The 18203-nt window shown below is 41.9% G+C and overlaps 1 protein-coding gene across 1 annotated transcript in view; it reads right to left on the reverse strand.

The window, feature by feature from the left end:
- Positions 1 to 12725, reverse strand: part of LOC113011580 (zinc finger protein 271-like) — a gene marked incomplete at its 3' end in the record, with an annotated part of 30498 nt that extends 17773 nt beyond the window's left edge. The window contains exons 1-3 of the mRNA XM_026151126.1: positions 12708 to 12725; positions 5770 to 6062; positions 4962 to 5265 (exon numbers count right to left, since the gene is read on the reverse strand). Of these exons, the coding sequence (XP_026006911.1) occupies positions 4962 to 5265; positions 5770 to 6062; positions 12708 to 12725 (615 nt within the window). The remainder of the gene's footprint in view (positions 1 to 4961; positions 5266 to 5769; positions 6063 to 12707) is intronic.
- Between the last annotated feature and the right edge of the window lie 5478 nt (positions 12726 to 18203).

Below are 18203 nucleotides of genomic sequence, written 5' to 3' on the forward strand. Positions count from 1 at the left end.
GGCCATGATGATCCACTTGGTAAAATAAATCCGCTTGGCATTTTTCTTGGCCTTAAGACAACAATTCTGATGGCTAAAGACCCAACGGGACAAAAAAAATAAATAAATAAAAGATCTGGCGTTTGGAACTATTTTGGTTTTCATGTGATGTATGACCCTGAAGGTAAGCGTGTCATGGACTAAAGTAAAACAGTATGTTGGATGTGCCACGCAATGCTCAATTACATGGGTGGGAACTAGTGTGTTAGCGCAGTTGGCTCGTTAACGTGTTGGCCGTCTAGCCCCACGCACGGGGCGATCAGGGGTAGCTCGTTAACGGAGATTTGCCGTGTTGTGGTGTTAACATCATTTCAACGAGATTAACGCTGACAGCACTAGTGGGAACACAACGAATATGACTGCACATTTACGCCGACATCATCCTAGTGCAAAGACAAGTGGAAGCAGACAAAAACAACAAGCATGCATGCTACAAACTTTACCCGAGTCATTTAGACAGCCATTAGCAAATGATTCTCCTTATGGGGACCTGATATGTTTAATATTGTGGCGAGCTCAGACAAGGAGGAGACTGAGGTGTCGTTTGGTCTTGCTTCCCGTGAGCTAGCCAGGGAGCACAGCTGTTTATTAACATCTGCAGAAGAACACTGCCGCTAGCTAACTGCTCAGCGCGGCAACCGCACAGCAACAACAACACACAGGGCGCCCTCTGACCCCGGAAGGACACACCATCGCAGCGAGAGGGCGTCACCCGTCACTATGGCAACATAAACAAAACATAACTGTACAAACAGAACCCCGACCAGCCCTGACCCGCTACATAGCCCCAACCTAAGGGGTCAGTCGTCCCCGACGACCCCATTACCCCACACAAAGTCCTGCAAATGTCCAGGTGCCTTCTTTTGGCGCACCAGCCAGTCACGACCGGCGGGGGGAAAGTCACTCGGGTCAGAACATGGGGTGCCACCATCATCCCACTTCTGACACCAATGTGGCGAGCTCAGACAAGGAGGAGACGGAGGTGTCGTTTGGTCTTGCTTCCCGTGAGCTAGCCAGGGAGCACAGCCGTTTATTGACATCTGCCGAAGAACACTGCCACTAGCTAACTGCTCAGCGCGGCAACCGCACAGCAACAACAACACACAGGGCGCCCTCTGACCCCGGAAGGACACACCGTCGCAGTGAGAGGGCGTCACCCGTCACTATGGCAACATAAACAAAACATAACTGTACAAACAGAATCCCGAACAGCCCTGACCCGCTACAATATGCTGCTGAGAATATAGCCCAGAAGAAGCGTATAGTATAGCTTTTATTTTGGAAAGAGCCATTTCTCTGTAATAAACTCTCTTTTCCAAAGATGAGTGATTCCTCAATCAGATACAGGGCTTGCAAAATTGCTAGTCCGATGTCCTGGGACTAGCGATTTTTCCAGTCGGGCTACCAAAATCTATCTCTTCCCTGCCCGTCGGGCTATTGTAGGAAGGAAAAATATATGTCAATGCTTTTGCATTCTTTCAGAAATGTAGCTGGGTAATTATGTCATTGGCATCGGTGAGCCACTGTCAATATGTGACATATTGAAATCGCGTTTGAATTTGCGCTTGTTTTTTGCTTTCACTTTGCAATCGCACGAACTGTGTATAGAGAGCGACAGTACTGATCTGTGAGTGGTGATAATTTGTGCACCAATTCCTCTGACATCATCTTATCAATCGTTAGCTTACTATGCAAACATGACAAGTGAAATCTCCCGCAGCTTAAACATGTGAGAGGTTGATCGCGCAGATAATCACTGAGCGTTATGTGTGTGTGTGTGTGTGTGTGTGTGTGTGTGTAAAAGCAGCAGGATATATATTTTAGTTCTGCTGAGCCAAATAAGACAGGTCAGGGTGAAGAAGTGACAGCCAAAGAAAAGCTTACCACAAAACGGAAAAGTTATGACAAACCAGACTATAAGGCAAAAAGAAAGTGCAGCTTTATGGTTTCATGGACAAAAGAATTTCTGTGGCTGCAATATGATGAGCTACATAACCGGGGCTGCACATAAGTGGTCCGCAGGTGTGCATTCGCTGTCAAAAAAAAAAAAAAAAAAAAAAAAACGCGCACAAGATATGAAGTTGCAATGCGTGTTTGCATACATACAGTGGGGCAAAAAAGTATTTAGTCAGCGACCGATTGTGCAAGTTCCCCCACCTAAAATGATGACAGAGGTCAGTAATTTGCACCAGAGGTACACTTCAACTGTGAGAGACAGAATGTGAAAAAAAAAAATCCATGAATTCACATGGTAGGATTTGTAAAGAATTTATTCGTAAATTAGGGTGGAAAATAAGTATTTGGTCACCTCAAACATGGAAAATCTCTGGCTCTCACAGACCTGTAACGTCTTCTGTAAGAAGCTTTTCTGTCCCCCACTCGTTACCTGTATGAATGGCACCTGTTTGAACTCATCATCTGTATAAAAGACACCTGTCCACAGCCTCAAACAGTCAGACTCCAAACTCCGCCATGGCCAAGACCAAAGAGCTTTCGAAGGACACCAGGAAAAGTATTGTAGACCTGCACCAGACTGGGAAGAGTGAATCTACAATAGGCAAGCAGCTTGGTGTGAAGAAATCAACTGTGGGAGCAATCATCAGAAAATGGAAGACATACAAGACCACTGATAATCTCCCTCGATCTGGGGCTCCACGCAAGATCTCATCCCGTGGGGTCAAAATGATCATGAGAACGGTGAGCAAAGATCCCAGAACCACACGGGGGGACCTGGTGAATGACCTGCAGAGAGCTGGGACCAAAGTAACAAAGGTCACCATCAGTAACACACTACAACGGCAGGGAATCAAATCCCGCAGTGCCAGACGTGTTCCGCTGCTGAAGCCAGTGCATGTCCAGGCCCGTCTGAAGTTTGCCAGAGAGCACATGGATGATACAGCAGAGGATTGGGAGAATGTCATGTGGTCAGATGAAACCAAAGTAGAACTTTTTGGTATAAACTCAACTCGTCGTGTTTGGAGGAAGAAGAATACTGAGTTGCATCCCAAGAACACCATACCTACTGTGAAGCATGGGGGTGGAAACATCATGCTATGGGGCTGTTTTTCTGCCAAGGGGACAGGACGACTGATCCGTGTTAAGGACAGAATGAATGGGGCCATGTATCGTGAGATTTTGAGCCAAAACCTCCTTCCATCAGTGAGAACTTTGAAGATGAAACGAGGCTGGGTCTTCCAACATGACAATGATCCAAAACACACCGCCCGGGCAACAAAGGAGTGGCTCCGTAAGAAGCATTTGAAAGTCCTGGAGTGGCCTAGCCAGTCTCCAGACCTCAACCCCATAGAAAATCTGTGGCGGGAGTTGAAAGTCCGTGTTGCTCGGCGACAACCCCAAAACATCACTGCTCTCGAGAAGATCTGCATGGAGGAATGGGCCAAAATACCAGCTACTGTGTGTGCAAACCTGGTAAAGACCTATAGTAAACGTTTGACCTCTGTTATTGCCAACAAAGGTTATGTTACAAAGTATTGAGTTGTATTTTTGTTATTGACCAAATACTTATTTTCCACCCTGATTTACCAATAAATTCTTTACAAATCCTACCATGTGAATTCATGGATTTTTTTTTCACATTCTGTCTCTCACAGTTGAAGTGTACCTCTGGTGCAAATTACTGACCTCTGTCGTCATTTTAGGTGGGGGAACTTGCACAATCGGTCGCTGACTAAATACTTTTTTGCCCCACTGTAAGATTTTCTGGAGGAGGACAGACATTTGTTTAGAACTCTTAAAGATGTCGACGAAGCAAGCTCCTTTAAGCAATTACTTTGGTGTTCCTCCACCTCCAAAGAAATGTCAGAAGGAGTCCGAACCACAAAAGAAGCACGTATTCTCGGAAAAGTGGTTGCAGGAGATGAGCTAGCTTCAAACAAATGATGAACGCACAGAGATGTGGTGTGGAATGTGCCGTGAAAAACCACTCTCTAGCGGACAAAAACAGTGCCTTTTATATGGACGCAAACGCCCGCTGCAACTTCTTATCTGGTGCGCGTCTTTTATTTTGACAGCGAATGCGCACATCCGGACCACTTATGTGGACCCGTGTAAATAACATAATGTTCTGCCGGGTGTGTCGTTGGTTTTCTTTCAATTGCTGAGTCAACAAGCGCCTTTGTTACTGGGACCAGTAATTTTAAGAAAGGCCCCCATTAGAACCCATGAGAAATGCAAGAAATGCATTATTGCTCAGTCTGCAATATCTTTCCCAGAACAAACACCAATTGCAAATAACATACTAAAAATAAACCTGAAAAAATCTGTTTAGAACAGCGTACTATGTTGCAAAGAGTGAACTACCACTGGCACAATTTAGCAGTCTTTGCAAAGTTCAAAAAGCAAATGGCCTTGATCTTGGTTCCACTTGTTCTTACCCGTGACTTCAGTGGAAATTTCAAATTCAGGATCTGACACAGACTGATTCATGTCCTACACAGTTCTTACAAGTTCATAGAAATTTCTGTTCAATTAGAACCAAGTATTTGAGTTGATGATTGTAATTTTTATACAATGTTGTAATTTGTTTTTCAACAATTTTTTCAACAATATTGTAAAGGAAACAAAACATCAATCAAAAAATTGCTTTCTTTTTTATTCGGGCTACTTACATTTATTTTGGGCTACCAAAAACTGAAGAGTCCCTGCCCGAAGGGCTACCAGGGATTTTGAAATTTTGAGAGCCCTGAGATATATTTATTTTTTAAATTACTTTTGTTTCAGCAACATTAAATTTAAAAACTGTACTTTTGAGTTAAAATATATATTTATAAGTTTAATAAATGACAAATTAAAAAGGCATGAACATTTTATGTATCGAAAAAATATCGAACCGTGACACCAAAGTATTGAACCGAACCGAACCGTGAATTTTGTGTATCGTTGCACCCCTAATAAATACATACCTCACAGTAGCTGCACTTGTAGAGTCTCTTTCTGGTGTGGATCTGTTGGTGTCGTCTCAGGTGATGTGGAGATTTAAAAGTCTTCTCACACAGGTCACATTGATAAGGTCTCTCCTCAGTGTGGGTAAACATGTGTCGTTGTAAGACTGCGTCTGTTGTAAACTGTTTGCCACACTGTTCACAGCAGTACACATCATGTCCGGTGTGAATGCATAGGTGTGTATTTCGGCTCCCTCTCCGGCTGAAAGTTTTTCCACAGATGTCACAGCTGTATGCCTTAATTCCAGAGTGGGTAACTAGATGCCTCTGTAAACTGCTACTTTGAGTAAAAGCTCTGCCACACTGATCACAGCTGTGCACTTTAACTCCACTGTGGATGAGTTGGTGTGTTTTTAGGTAACCCTTCAAGGAAAAAGACTTTCCACACATGTCACAGCTGAACGGTCTCTCTCCAGTGTGGATGACCTGATGCTGTTTTAGTGAAGCCTTCAGAGTAAACTCCATCCCACACTCGTCACAGCTGTATGCCTTAATTCCAGAGTGGGTAACTAGATGCCTCTGTAAGCTGCTACTGTGAGTAAAAGCTCTGCCACACTGATCACAGCTGTGCACTTTAACTCCACTGTGGATGAGTTGGTGTGTTTTTAGGTAACCCTTCAAGGAAAAAGACTTTCCACACAAGTCACAGCTGAACGGTCTCTCTCCAGTGTGGATGACCTGATGCTGTTTTAGGTAACCCTTCTCAGTAAAACCCTTCCCACACTCGTCACAGCTGTATGCCTTAATTCCAGAGTGGGTAACTAGATGCCTCTGTAAGTGGCTACTGTCAGTAAAAGCTCTGCCACATTGATCACAGCTGTACGCTCTAACGCCACTGTGGATGAGTTGGTGTCTTGTTAGGGAACCCTTCAAGGAAAAAGACTTTCCACACAAGTCACAGCTGAACGGTCTCTCTCCAGTGTGGATGACCTGATGCTGTTTTAGTTTAGCCCTCACAGTAAAACCCTTCCCACACTCGTCACAGGTGTGTTTTTTCTCTCCCTTTCTTCTGTGAGGTTTGTCGGCCTCCTGAGAGCGCTGACTTCTGGCTCCATGTTGGTCCTGCAGTGACAGAGATACAAACAGAGGCAGTGAGTGAAATGCAGTCGTGGAACAAACTCAACCTTCAAACTCCATTAACACTAGTTTTAAACCTGAAGGTGGAGCGTGGCACCAAACACCTTAAAGGGCTCTTATCCCCACCTGCTGGTAGTTCTAACACATTACATCCAACCTGCTGTTAACCCTTTAAGACCTACCATAGAACCAAGTCCGCCAGAGCTTATATTATATTTTTACATGCTGTGGAGCCATTTTTGGGAGCATTTCAAGTTGCTATACATCAATACAACCATTATAGCCCAGATTTTAATAATTATGTATTCATTAAGTGCATAGTAATTACATAAATTGCAAAAAAGTGCAATAAACTACAAAAAAATTGAAAATCGTTTTTGATTTTTTAACATATTTGTAGTTAGAGAAATTTAAGAGGCTTATCCCTCAAAACTGTAAATACAAAAAAGTTGCACAAAATAGTTTCCCACCACAGGAAATTTATTTTGAGTGTCTTCATAGTTTTATTTTTGAAATACACCAAATTTTATACACTGCAGGAAAAACGAAAATAAATATTATACTGCAAATTTGCAAAAAAGCAGCATATGCATCAAAATAAACTATTTCCAGCAGTGCAATATGAGTCCTAAGCATCCCAGAAACGACACAGAAAGTCATAAAGTCAAAGATAACTTTTAAAAAGAGCAGTATAGGCCCTGAGGCCCTGATTGCAAAAAAGACTACATTACCGCGAAAATGACGTCACTTCCGGTTTCGGGCAGGTAATGGCGGAAATGCAAAAGTTCGCGCTGACGTCTATTCCAACGTAGGAAGTGTTTTGAACAGCTGATCTTATCGGTAAAGCGTGTTTCTGGAATATTATGTTTTTGTTCCTGCAAGCGCTTTTTATGCAGTTTTTGCAAAGCTTTATGTGGAAGGAAACCGTGACCTAGGACAAGCTGATGGCATCAGATTTAAGTACAACTCCGGTTTCATATGCAAAAAAAATTTTTGCGCTAGCTTACATGGTTGCAGTGCTACCGGGATTTAAAAATAGTTACGCATAACAGAGCGTTCCCGCTCCGATCGGCTCTAAAGGGTTAAAGATAATTCATGACTGTTCAAACACTAAAATCATGCACACACACACACACACACACACACACTGTTTTATAATTTAGATTATTTTGTTGTTTCCTATTACATATTTCTATAATTTGTATAGATTTATACAGAATTATTCAGTGATAATAAATCCTATGTTTGTTTATTCTAAAGGAACCCTGTTAGCTTCCACAACAGATGTTGCTCGTCTTCTGTCAAATACTCACATAAAATATTACACAATAAAGTGGATTCAAGATACCCACATAATTTCACTCTTACATCCACAGTGAGGTTTCACAATTGTTCAAATATAAGCAATCAATAATAAGCAATCAATAATAATAATATTTCTCTGTCAGCCTTCTCGGTTACGAATCGTCTTCTGCTCCTCTGTCATGCGGCGTCCCACAGGGCTCAATTTTAGGGCCACTGCTCTTTTCACTGTATCCATTGCCTCTGGGTTCTATCCTTAGAAGGCATGGGATCTCATTTCATTGTTATGCCGATGACTGCCAACTTTATTTGCCACTAAAACACAAGGATGGCATCTCCATAAAACCTCCCTTGACATGTCTAGATGACATTAAAGCTTGTTTGGCTCTAAACTTTTTAAATTTTAATGAAAAGAAAACAGAGCTGTTGGTGTTTGGACCCAGTGGTCCCTGTGAGTCCTCCCCTGTTGTTTTAGGATCCCTGGAAGTCTATTTTAAATCTGTTGTTACTGACCTTGGTTTTAAGTTGGACAGTGATTTTAAATTGGACAACCAAATCAGAGCAGTGGTGAAGTCCAGTTTTTATCATTTAAGGCGACTGGCAAGAGTAAAATCTTTTCTTTCGAGGCAGCACCTTGAAACAGTGATCCATGCTTTTATTTCTTCCCGCCTGGACTACTGTAACTCACTTTATGTGGGGGTCAGTCAGTCATTGCTCTCACGTCTGCAGCTGGTTCAAAATGCGGCTGCACGACTCCTAACAGGAACTTAAAAAAGAGAGCATATAACCCCCGTGCTGGCCTCTCTGCACTGGCTGCCTGTGTCTTTTAGAGTTCATTTTAAAATTCTTATGTTTGTTTTTAAATGCCTTCACAGTCTTGCCCCGCCTTACCTCTCTGAGCTTCTTCATCTCCACACACCCTGTGGGTCTCTCAGGTCAGCTGACCAGCTGCTCCTGGAGGTACCGAGATCCAGGAGGAAGCTCAGAGGGGGCGGGGCCTTCTCTATTGTGGCTCCAAAGTTATGGAATGATTTGCCCATGCACGTTAGAGAGGCCCCTTCACTGTCCACTTTTAAATCACGTCTTAAAACCCACTTTTATTCCTTGGCTTTTAACCTCAGTGAGACTTAGTTTCTCTTTTAATTGAAGTAGTTATTTAATTAATGATTTCACTCTTCTTTTATTTGTGTTTTATTTGTGGCTCATGTAATTTTATTTTACAGTTCCAATGTACAGCACTTTGTGTCAGCTGTGGTTGTTTTAAAGTGCTTTATAAATAAAGTTGATGATGTTGATGATGAATATCAATAACATTGAGGCACATTACACAAATTTCAAAAACAAATCATGTCTTACAATATTTACAACAACTAAAAGCTCTGTAAATCGGCTTTTAAGTGTTCATTGAAGTTTTGAATAATTCTCTAATTTTTTAAGGCAACTTATTCCACTTAAAAGTTGCTCTAAATGTAACAGTTTTACAAAACGTTACTTTTAACTCGAGCATTTACTAAATTGCAGTTTGTTGAAAACTGTGTAATATGATGATGTATTTCATCTGGATACTGCAGCTGAGCAGAATAAATGTGGTGTGTTTAACAGAATTGCTTTCTTTAGAACTACAAGTAAGCCATAGAATATTTTAGCCTGTACAGGAAGCCAAGAAAGGTTATTATGCATTTGATCAATATTAGTATAGTATGAACATCTTCACACTAATCTGGACGCCTTATTCTGGACTAACTGAAGTCTGTTAAGATCTGTCTTATTAGCTGCTGACCAAATGATTGAACAATACTCCAGATGAGACATTACTAGTGCATTAATGACATCTTTCATAATGAAGAAGTGATACACAAAGAGCATTTCATAGCCATAGCTATGCCTTGTCGGCAGAGTTATGTGACATTAGTGATGTTTGTACTTTCAGCGTTAACTTGGTTTTAAAGCCTTTAAAATATACGCCGTTCAATAGTCGACCTTAATCTGACAGAGAATGTGATGATTTTGTGGATAATTAAAGTCAGTCATATATCCACAAACACAACAAGCTGAAAGTCAGTGATGCTGCTCGGTTTGCAGTCCTGAACATCACGGCACAAGCAGGATTCACTGCACTGTTAATGTTAGCTGTGTTATATTGCTGCCTCTGTTCGGTGGTGTCGAGCCAAACGCACTTTAACGTGTGTTTGAACGAGCTGACGGTTCACTCGTTAAGCTGAAAGAAAGATGCTTTAATCACAGCAGTCACACATGTGTCCACTGCACCATCTGGAACTCTTCTTGTTTACACTCGTAATAACACAAACACTAAATCCTGCTTCTCTGGTGCTGTTGTGTAGCAGTGTGTACACCTGAGACTGTCACCTGTCTGTCTGTCCTGCACTCTCTCTCTGTTTCTTTCTCTCTGATTGTGGAATAAAAGTATGAACATGTGTTTATAAGTTACACTTGTGTTTGAATCCTGCAGCTTATCACACATTTGATTTCCATGTGTGACGACTGCAAGTGTCCAGAGTGAGGACAGACTGAGGGAGCCCACTGCTGCACATCATCTGTGAGGCTTTGCAGCCCTGATGATCCACCAGGACAAACTCAGCAGTGTGTGAGGAAGAGGAGGAGGAAGAGCCAGCAGCAGCTGACAGATGGAGAGAATAGACAGACTGTTCCCTGTTTGTGAAGGACTGCTAGGAAAGTTTAACATAACTGTCTGTCCTGAATCAGTGTTGGTCAAGTTACTTGAAAAAAGTAATCAGTAACTAATTACTGATTACTTCCCAAAAAAGTAATCCCGTTACTTTACTGATTACTTATTTTCAAAAGTAATTAATTACTTAGTTACTTAGTTACTTTTTAAAAACACGATTCTACATAATCCATCATATAAAATGTAATCAAATGGAAAAGTCTCTTTTTTTAAAACTTGTTTTATTAGTTTTAATCTTTTAACTTTATGCATCAAGCAAAAATTTAATTATCTGCAACATTCTCTGACTGGAAGAAATTAGTTTAACATTGAAACCTATTTTCTGCACATTCCAGCACATAAAATAAAATATTTTTTGTGTTTACACTCAGTCTTTCAAATAGATGCAAGTAAAACACAGCAGAACATAAATAAAGTCAAAGACTCAGCGGTCCTGTTGCTCTATTTTCACCTGTAAAGCAGGAGTTGGGCAGGCGGAGGTTTACCCTGGTGCAGGCGGAGGTTTACCCTGGTGCAGGTGTGCCGCGGTCAGTGGAAGAATCCGCAAGTTTCTCTGTGAGTTTCCCATTACGTCGTTGCGCACTTGGTGCTTGCTTGGAAGTTTAGGGGTTTTTTTCCGCTGTAAAAAGAAGTTTTCTTCCCACGCACGATGGACGCTAATGTTTTTGTCACTTCTTATGGAATCAAACTCAAAGTAAGGTCAGTACTTCCACGCTTTAAACGCTGCACGCTCATACTCTCTCCCACAATCGATATATGATCCAATGTTGATCTCCACACAGCTGTTGTCACTAACGGCGCACTCGCTTACGTCACTGTCGTGAGACATTCTCGCAAAGAAATCACGGTTTTAGTAACGCAGCGTTCCTACGGGAAAGTAACGGTAATCTAATTACCGTTTTTGCAATAGTAATCCCTTACTTGGGTTACAAGTAACGCGTTACTGCCCATCTCTGGTCCTGAATCAGTCTTATTAGGTAATGTTCAAATAATGTGATCATCCCAGTGTTTCCAGTGTGGGAGAAAGTACTCAGGGCCTTCAAGTTACACACTATGAAAGGCAGCAACAAGTTTAATGTTCAGAAACCTAAAGTCTGTATCAGCAGCAGAATGGAACTAAAATAAATGTTGGTTTCAGTTCTATGAAGCTTTGAGTATTTTGGATCAGTAGCTGCTGTGTTTGTTGCATCACATTGCTGTAACTGTTTATATGCTTTATATATTCTGAGCTAAGTTGATCTATAGTGTTACATCATATTCTATAAGGATGTTATGTGTTTGTAGACTTTCTGCCCAGTTTGACCCATTTAGCAGAAGTCAGCCTGTTTAAGGCTCTGATATCTATTCTGTGTGACTTAAAGCAGTTATGACATGGTCTGATTTTCTCACCCAATAAAGGAATATTTCATATATCAGTCTACTCTTCATTCTATCAGACACAGTTATCACAGCTCCTACATTTGCTTTTTACACATATATGTAAGCATTGAGCCACATTTAGTACCAACATATTAAATGAACAATATTTGTCTCTTATATATGATACATCTGTATACACACTGTCACAGATACTTGTCTGTGAGTGAAGTGATTAATATAATAACTATAATATTGGCCATATTATATTTACATTACCACAGTGAGATGACTTTAGTCTCATGAACAACATCAGCTAATTGTTATTTACAGCTAATCTTAAACGACTGTTCAGCACAGAAATGAAGCCCAACAATCATGTTTCACAGTCCTGTGGTCTCAGCCTCAGATACTCATCAAATCACACAGAGCTCATGTAGAAACAAATGAACTAAATATGTTCTCCTTCATTTCTGTCAAACAAAGCTGTATGAAACGTTTCCAGCTGTTAGTATCATGGTTGCTAGGCAACCTGGGCAGCGCGACGGAGGCTAGACGTCCCATTTCACGAGCCTACGAGCCTCGCACTTCGGCCTTAGCGGTCTTTGAGTACGCGGCCCTTGAGGACTTTAAAGCTGCAGAACCTGAATCGGGATACAGCCATGATGATCTCCAGCCTCGTGCTCGCCAACATTCTCACCTGAGTTAAGAAGACGATCACTGAAATGGTCTCAGCAGGTCCTTTGATGACAGCAATGAAATGCAGTGGTAAGGCTTTTTGGGGATTAAGTTCGTTTTCATGGCAAAGAAGGACGATGCAGTTCATCTGATCACTCCTCATAACATTCTGGAGTGCAGGCAAAATGCTATTATAAAAACTTAAGCAGCAACTTCTCCAGGTTCCAATATTTATGCAATTCTCAAACCTTTTGGCCACGACTGTATAACCTCTTCTGAAGTTTAGTGGATATTATACATGGTTATGCTCAGGATGTGTCGGCCAGTTTCCACTGGAAACGCCTTTTGGTTAAACTGTCAGCGAGGAATTTGCATTTGCACTGTTACATTTTTATATAACTTTAATGCACATAAACAACAGCTGCTTGTTTCAGTGAAAATACATTGATGGGTTTTTAATAAAGTTGTGCAGCTGTAAAGTATTTTGTCTGGTGTCAATTCTATCGTCAGCTACATCGTTATGGCAAATGTTCAAATGTATATGGTGATAAATATCTTTGGTCATATGGTCCTGCTCTGTCTGTCACCTTCTGTGTTGAGCTCATTGTTTCCTCTGTAGTGGCTGAGCTGAGTCCAAGTAGCTGAAAATGTTCCTCTGCTGCTCCGTCAGACTCTCCTCCTCCTGCTGATCAGCTGGGACACAAAACAGATCTTTGTTAGGCTCCACACTGCACTGAAGAGTCAAAGTGTCTCATATGTTCATCTGACAAGTAAAAGAACACATTTTTGTTTCCCGAGGTGGGCAACTTGTTGGAAACAAACACAAAAGGTTTGAGCACTGATACCTGCCATTGCTGGCATTGAAAGATGCAACGCCAGCAATGTGGATTGTCAAGACTCAAACCAATCATCAAGCAAAGACAACAGGGATCAAATGTACCGCATTTTGATCCGGGACGTACTCTGCATGAAAACAAGCGCTCACTCTTCCTGCTCAACAAATGACAAGGGCGGAGCCTTATACCACGTGATACAGCAGCTGTGCCGTGTGATGCTAAAATTAGCAGGGAAAAAACCACGGAGAGCACGTCAGGGATGACGAGAAAGTGACAGGAGAAAATCCGTCCCGGTCAACCACCCAAACATCAATAACGGGAACCTTATACAGCGCTTCCCTATACACGTCGAACTCCCGCAGGCACAAAGACATCACGGAGGCTATCACTTATCACCTGACCAAAGATATGGCTCCATCAACACTGTGCAAAGCGAGGGATTTAGGAAAACGATCAACACCCTAGACAAACGCTACACAGTGCCGTCCCGCAGCTATTTTTCTATTGTTGCACTACCTGCTCTGTACACGCAGCGTCGAGCAACGGTGGAGACGGAATTTCAAGCAGGACAACATTTTGCTGCAACAACAAAACGTGAGACATTTGTTGTTTTATGTTTATTTGTTGTTATGAGAGAATCATGATCTCAATTCTAAGCCAAAAAATCGTGATTCTCATTTTATGCAAAATCGTGCAGCCCTAACATTAACACAAAACTATTGTTTCACCAGAGAAACACACATGAAGAGAGAGAGAGACAATAACAGCTACCAAACAGTCGTCATAATTCGTCACACAATGAGAAAAGGACAAATCAACAAGTAACAATGACTAATTAATATTAAAATCTGTAACATACACCCTAAAAAATTATTCAGGGGCTTAGTAAATATCATTATAATTCTAAGTTAGATGACCTTGATTAAATCTCTGAAAATCACAAAAGTGTTATCTTGAGTTGAAAATACTGAAAAGAATGCTTAAATTTTCAACACCAGTTTTTGAGTTGAAATGAGCTCTTTTGTTCAAGTTTATTTTAAAGAAAAAATTCTGTATTTGAAACACAGGGTGCATTATTTAAATCTACTCAATATATCTCATAGAAAGTACTCAAAATAACTGAGACACTGGTATTCATACTTATCATTGTCTTTAACTTTAATTATCAATGGTTCAAAATCAATATAATTTGGTCCCCCAATACTAACTTAAAACTTTGAGTAAGACTAATGACCTTTGGCATGTACCGCACGCGAGGAGCATGGCCTCATGGGAGATTTTCTGCACGTTGAACGAGACAGACACACATCCACTGCAGACTTGGTAACGTTTTCAGGTAAGTGACCAATTCTTACATTAGCTGTCTTTATCCACACCGTTCTTTTATAACATGTTCTGAAGAAAGCGTTTGTCATGGTGGCTCACTTGGTGGCGTGTTTGTGCACGTTAATTTAAGTTTTCAACCCGTCTTCCAGTAAAGGCGGCGGGAAACCGCGCCCTTTTATCCTTTTACGTTCTGAGTCGCTATCTGCGTTCCGGGTAATTTGACCGGAATGTCCCGGTACCAGCGACCTGACCGTTTAATCGGGGGCATTTTAGGAACCACGTGAAAGCAGGTGTGCTCAGACATTTCTAGAAAATGGCCCTGTTGAGTCGCGGTGCGGGAGCTGCAGTAGTCACGCGGCCTGACTCACTCTGTCAGGTTGTTCAGGAGGAGATGAACAGACGTCATCAATGGCTTTGGTAACTAAGAAGACCTGCCCGCGGAACAGTTCAGAGCAGCAACCATGCTGCTTAGCTTTCTTGTTCTATGTGGGGTCTTTCAGAGCATATAAGACGCTGCTTTCAGCTTTGTCCCGAACAGGGCCAGTTTTTGAGAGAACGCTGACAGGACCGCCCGGGTCAGCAGATTACCTCATCCAGGGCCGGTCCAAAGTACTATGGGGCCTTAAGTAAATTTAGACTGGGGGCCCTACTTCCTTTCAGATCCCAGAAAATAATGAAAAAAAAAAAGCTTTGGTCCTTTTGGTCAAGCCAAAAGTGCCATCATTTCCAGTATACTGTAGTTAGTATATAGTTGGTTAGTATAGTATAGTTCCAGAAACACGCAGTTTATTTAAATCCAGGTTGAAGACTCGCCTATTCTCAGCTGCATTTGAATAAAGCACCAAATCCACACTTTTAAGCTTAAATTTCAAAACTTACTTTTAACTACTGATTTTATCTACTGTTGTGATTTTATGTGTTTTGATTTTATATACTGTTTTGTTTGTTTGTTTGTTTGCTTGCTTTAATCAATTTTAAATCATGCTTTTATTTGTTTTTGTTTCTAATGTCTCTGTAAAGCACTTTGAATCACCTTGTTGTTGAATTGTGCTATACAAATAAATTTGCCTTGCCTTGCCTAGTTACTCCCAATTTACATAAATAAATGTTTATTTCAATCCAAGCTAAACTTTCTTATAAGAGATGTTGTGGTAGATTACTCAGTGACATGTTTTGTAATGATAAAGTTTTGATTTGTATTTTTTCAGCACCATCTTCACCACCAGGAAAAAAATCTGCATCAACTACAAAGTAAAGCAGGTAATTTTACTCAGAGGACTTGATGCGTTAAATTTTGGAAGGATATGATATTGTTTTATACAAGCTGAGTAGTGGATGGTGATACCACCTAAATATTTATACTGGTTTTGTGGTGGGTTATTTTAGTCATACAAATGCCAAATCTAAATTTTGAGAATTTTTCAGTTCGGCAAATATATTGATGAGTTCATGGTCTGTCATCCAGTGTCACCATGAGTTTGGCGCAGCCCTTTAAGTGGGTATTCCCCTTGTGCGCGCAGCACTGAAGTATTTTAGTCCACGCCCACCTGCTGTGTGGGCCTCACCCTGGTCTAGTATAAGTTACGGTGAGACCAGGAAATCGGCTCTACCGTTTTTCTTCAGCCAGCCAGAAGATGTCCAGCAAGATCATTCGTCTGTGTCCATCCTGCCAGACCGGCTACATCATGTCGTGTGACCGACATGCCGTCTGTGTGGGCTGCCTCGGTCCTCACCATGCGGACCTCGCCCTCACACCTTAATCCTATTGCCGCTCCTGTTAGATCCTCCCGCCAGAGGAAAAGCAGCGAAGGCTGATGCTGAGGAGGCGTTCCCGCTAATAGAGGTATTCGCTGGAAGAAGCCATCGAGTTCTTCGATGGTGGGCCGGAATTGGATGATTCCACCCACCGTGAGGTAAACGGCAGTGGTGGCAGCTCCACTGCCTCCCAGCTGGGCAGCCTGGCGACAGAAGGGAGGTGGATGAGCGGACGCTCATCCACCCCTGGCCTTCATATGTCGGCGAGGACGCTGCTCCCAGTTGTTGGTGCGCTGCTCCTGGATCTGCCTGGCATCATCCAGGAGGCAGCTGGTGAGAAGGGATTTCCCGTCCCTCAGCCTGCTCCACCCCCATCTGATGATCTGGCGGGAAGGTATGGCTCCGCTCACTCTCATTGCCCAGATCCCATCTGGCCTCAGTTCCCGGCGGTGATGACCTACCTCTCTGAGGCAGCAGCAGAGCCAGCGAAGATTAGAGCGCCGGTCTCTACCTAGGGCTTCACAGACCGGAGTTTTCCGCCTGTTCCCCCTCTAGAGCCGAGCCTCGCTTCAGTTTTCGGCACCAAAATGACCAAGGTCGTTGGACAGCGACCGGCCCATCCCGCCAAACTTGACCAGCTGATAGCAAGGTTCACTGATCGTGCACATCAATGCACTGTTCAGTCAGCTGCAGTGACTAACAACACTGCCTTGCTAGCGTTTGTCATCTCCAGGAAGGTGGAGGAAGCAGAGCTGCCAGAGGAGCTGAAAGGCTTTCTCTGTAAAGCCGCTGACACGATTCTGAATATGTGCACCACTTCAGCGGTATGTTCCTCTCGCATCGCTGCCTGGGCAACCTGGCTCCGCCTCTTCCCTCCAAGATTATACAATCTCACAGGGAAATAGTGCAAGCAATTCATAACATAACATTTAGAAGCTTAGTGGAAGATAATACTTTATGTTAAGGTTTTAGTCTGCATACTGAACAACTCCACTTATATGGATTTATGTCTGGATGCGTAAATTAATCTTTTGCATGTTAGAAAATAAGGTCCAGGTTGCAAAAAATGGTAGATTTTTTTTTTTTTGATTGAATCAGAATTTTGGCCTTCAGATTTTTTGTCCTCTCCCATCCAGGTCAGTGCAGAGTTTCATAGGATCACGACCCTGAACCTTGAACCAAAGTTCATGTCATCGTTGGACTTGTATTCATCCAAACTCCTGTCCTTGTTTCAAGCCAAGAAAGCTGCTGCTGGACAACGCCACAGGGCACAGTTAAACCTTCTGCTTCAGGTAAGGAAGATTGCATTTTCTAACCACAAAAACGTTCCAACACAGCATTGAAGAGGCCCTTCCACTAAAAACGGCTTTTCTTAGGTTTCTGTTCAATATTTTAGTTCCACAGGTGTTCTTACCTTGATGGTGGGTGTGAAAACAGGTCAACAACAGAAAAAAAATAGTTATGTTAAAGCTAGAAATGGTAAGTCATGCTTTAAATGTGCAAATTTTGCCTCAGTTGAGACTTCCTGTTTTACAGAGTGGAAATTCCATCGAGAAAAAACGAGAAGTCATCATCAGATGTCTCATTGACCATCTGGGAGAGGATCCAAGTGCCTTAATCAAAACCTTTGAGGTTGGTGCAATAAATCTGTTTTAGTAGTAGTTTATTTTAGCTTGTGAGATCATAGAAAAGTTTTAAGATACTGTTCTAAAGAAGGGAAAAAAACACTTCAAAGCATACAAAAGAATAGCATTTGCTATTGCTATAAGATTTTGGAGCACAGTGTCTACATATTATGAGTACCGGTGATGTCATACAAATGAAACTTTTTGTTTCAATGTTTGGAAATATGTGAGCTTAAAATAGTTGTTTCTCTTTTTAAAGGACGGTGCTGATGCTGTCTTTGTTGAAGAGGCTTTGGCTGAGGAGGTGATGAAGATTTACCTGCTGCAGAATCAAGACAGGTCAGGCGAACCTACTGATGTGGGTATTGTTATTGAAGGCGTTACTGTTCTGGGCAAACTTGGGAATCTGAGCAAAGCCTCACTGTAAAACCCAATAAGTTAATTTTACTCAAAACTTTTGGTGAAACTGATTACATAAAATATTTTAAGTAACTAAAACTTAAAAATAAAAGTTAAATAAACACACTTTATTTATTAGCTT

Source organism: Astatotilapia calliptera, chromosome 19 (assembly GCF_900246225.1).
Source record: "Astatotilapia calliptera chromosome 19, fAstCal1.2, whole genome shotgun sequence".
NCBI lineage: Eukaryota > Metazoa > Chordata > Actinopteri > Cichliformes > Cichlidae > Astatotilapia > Astatotilapia calliptera.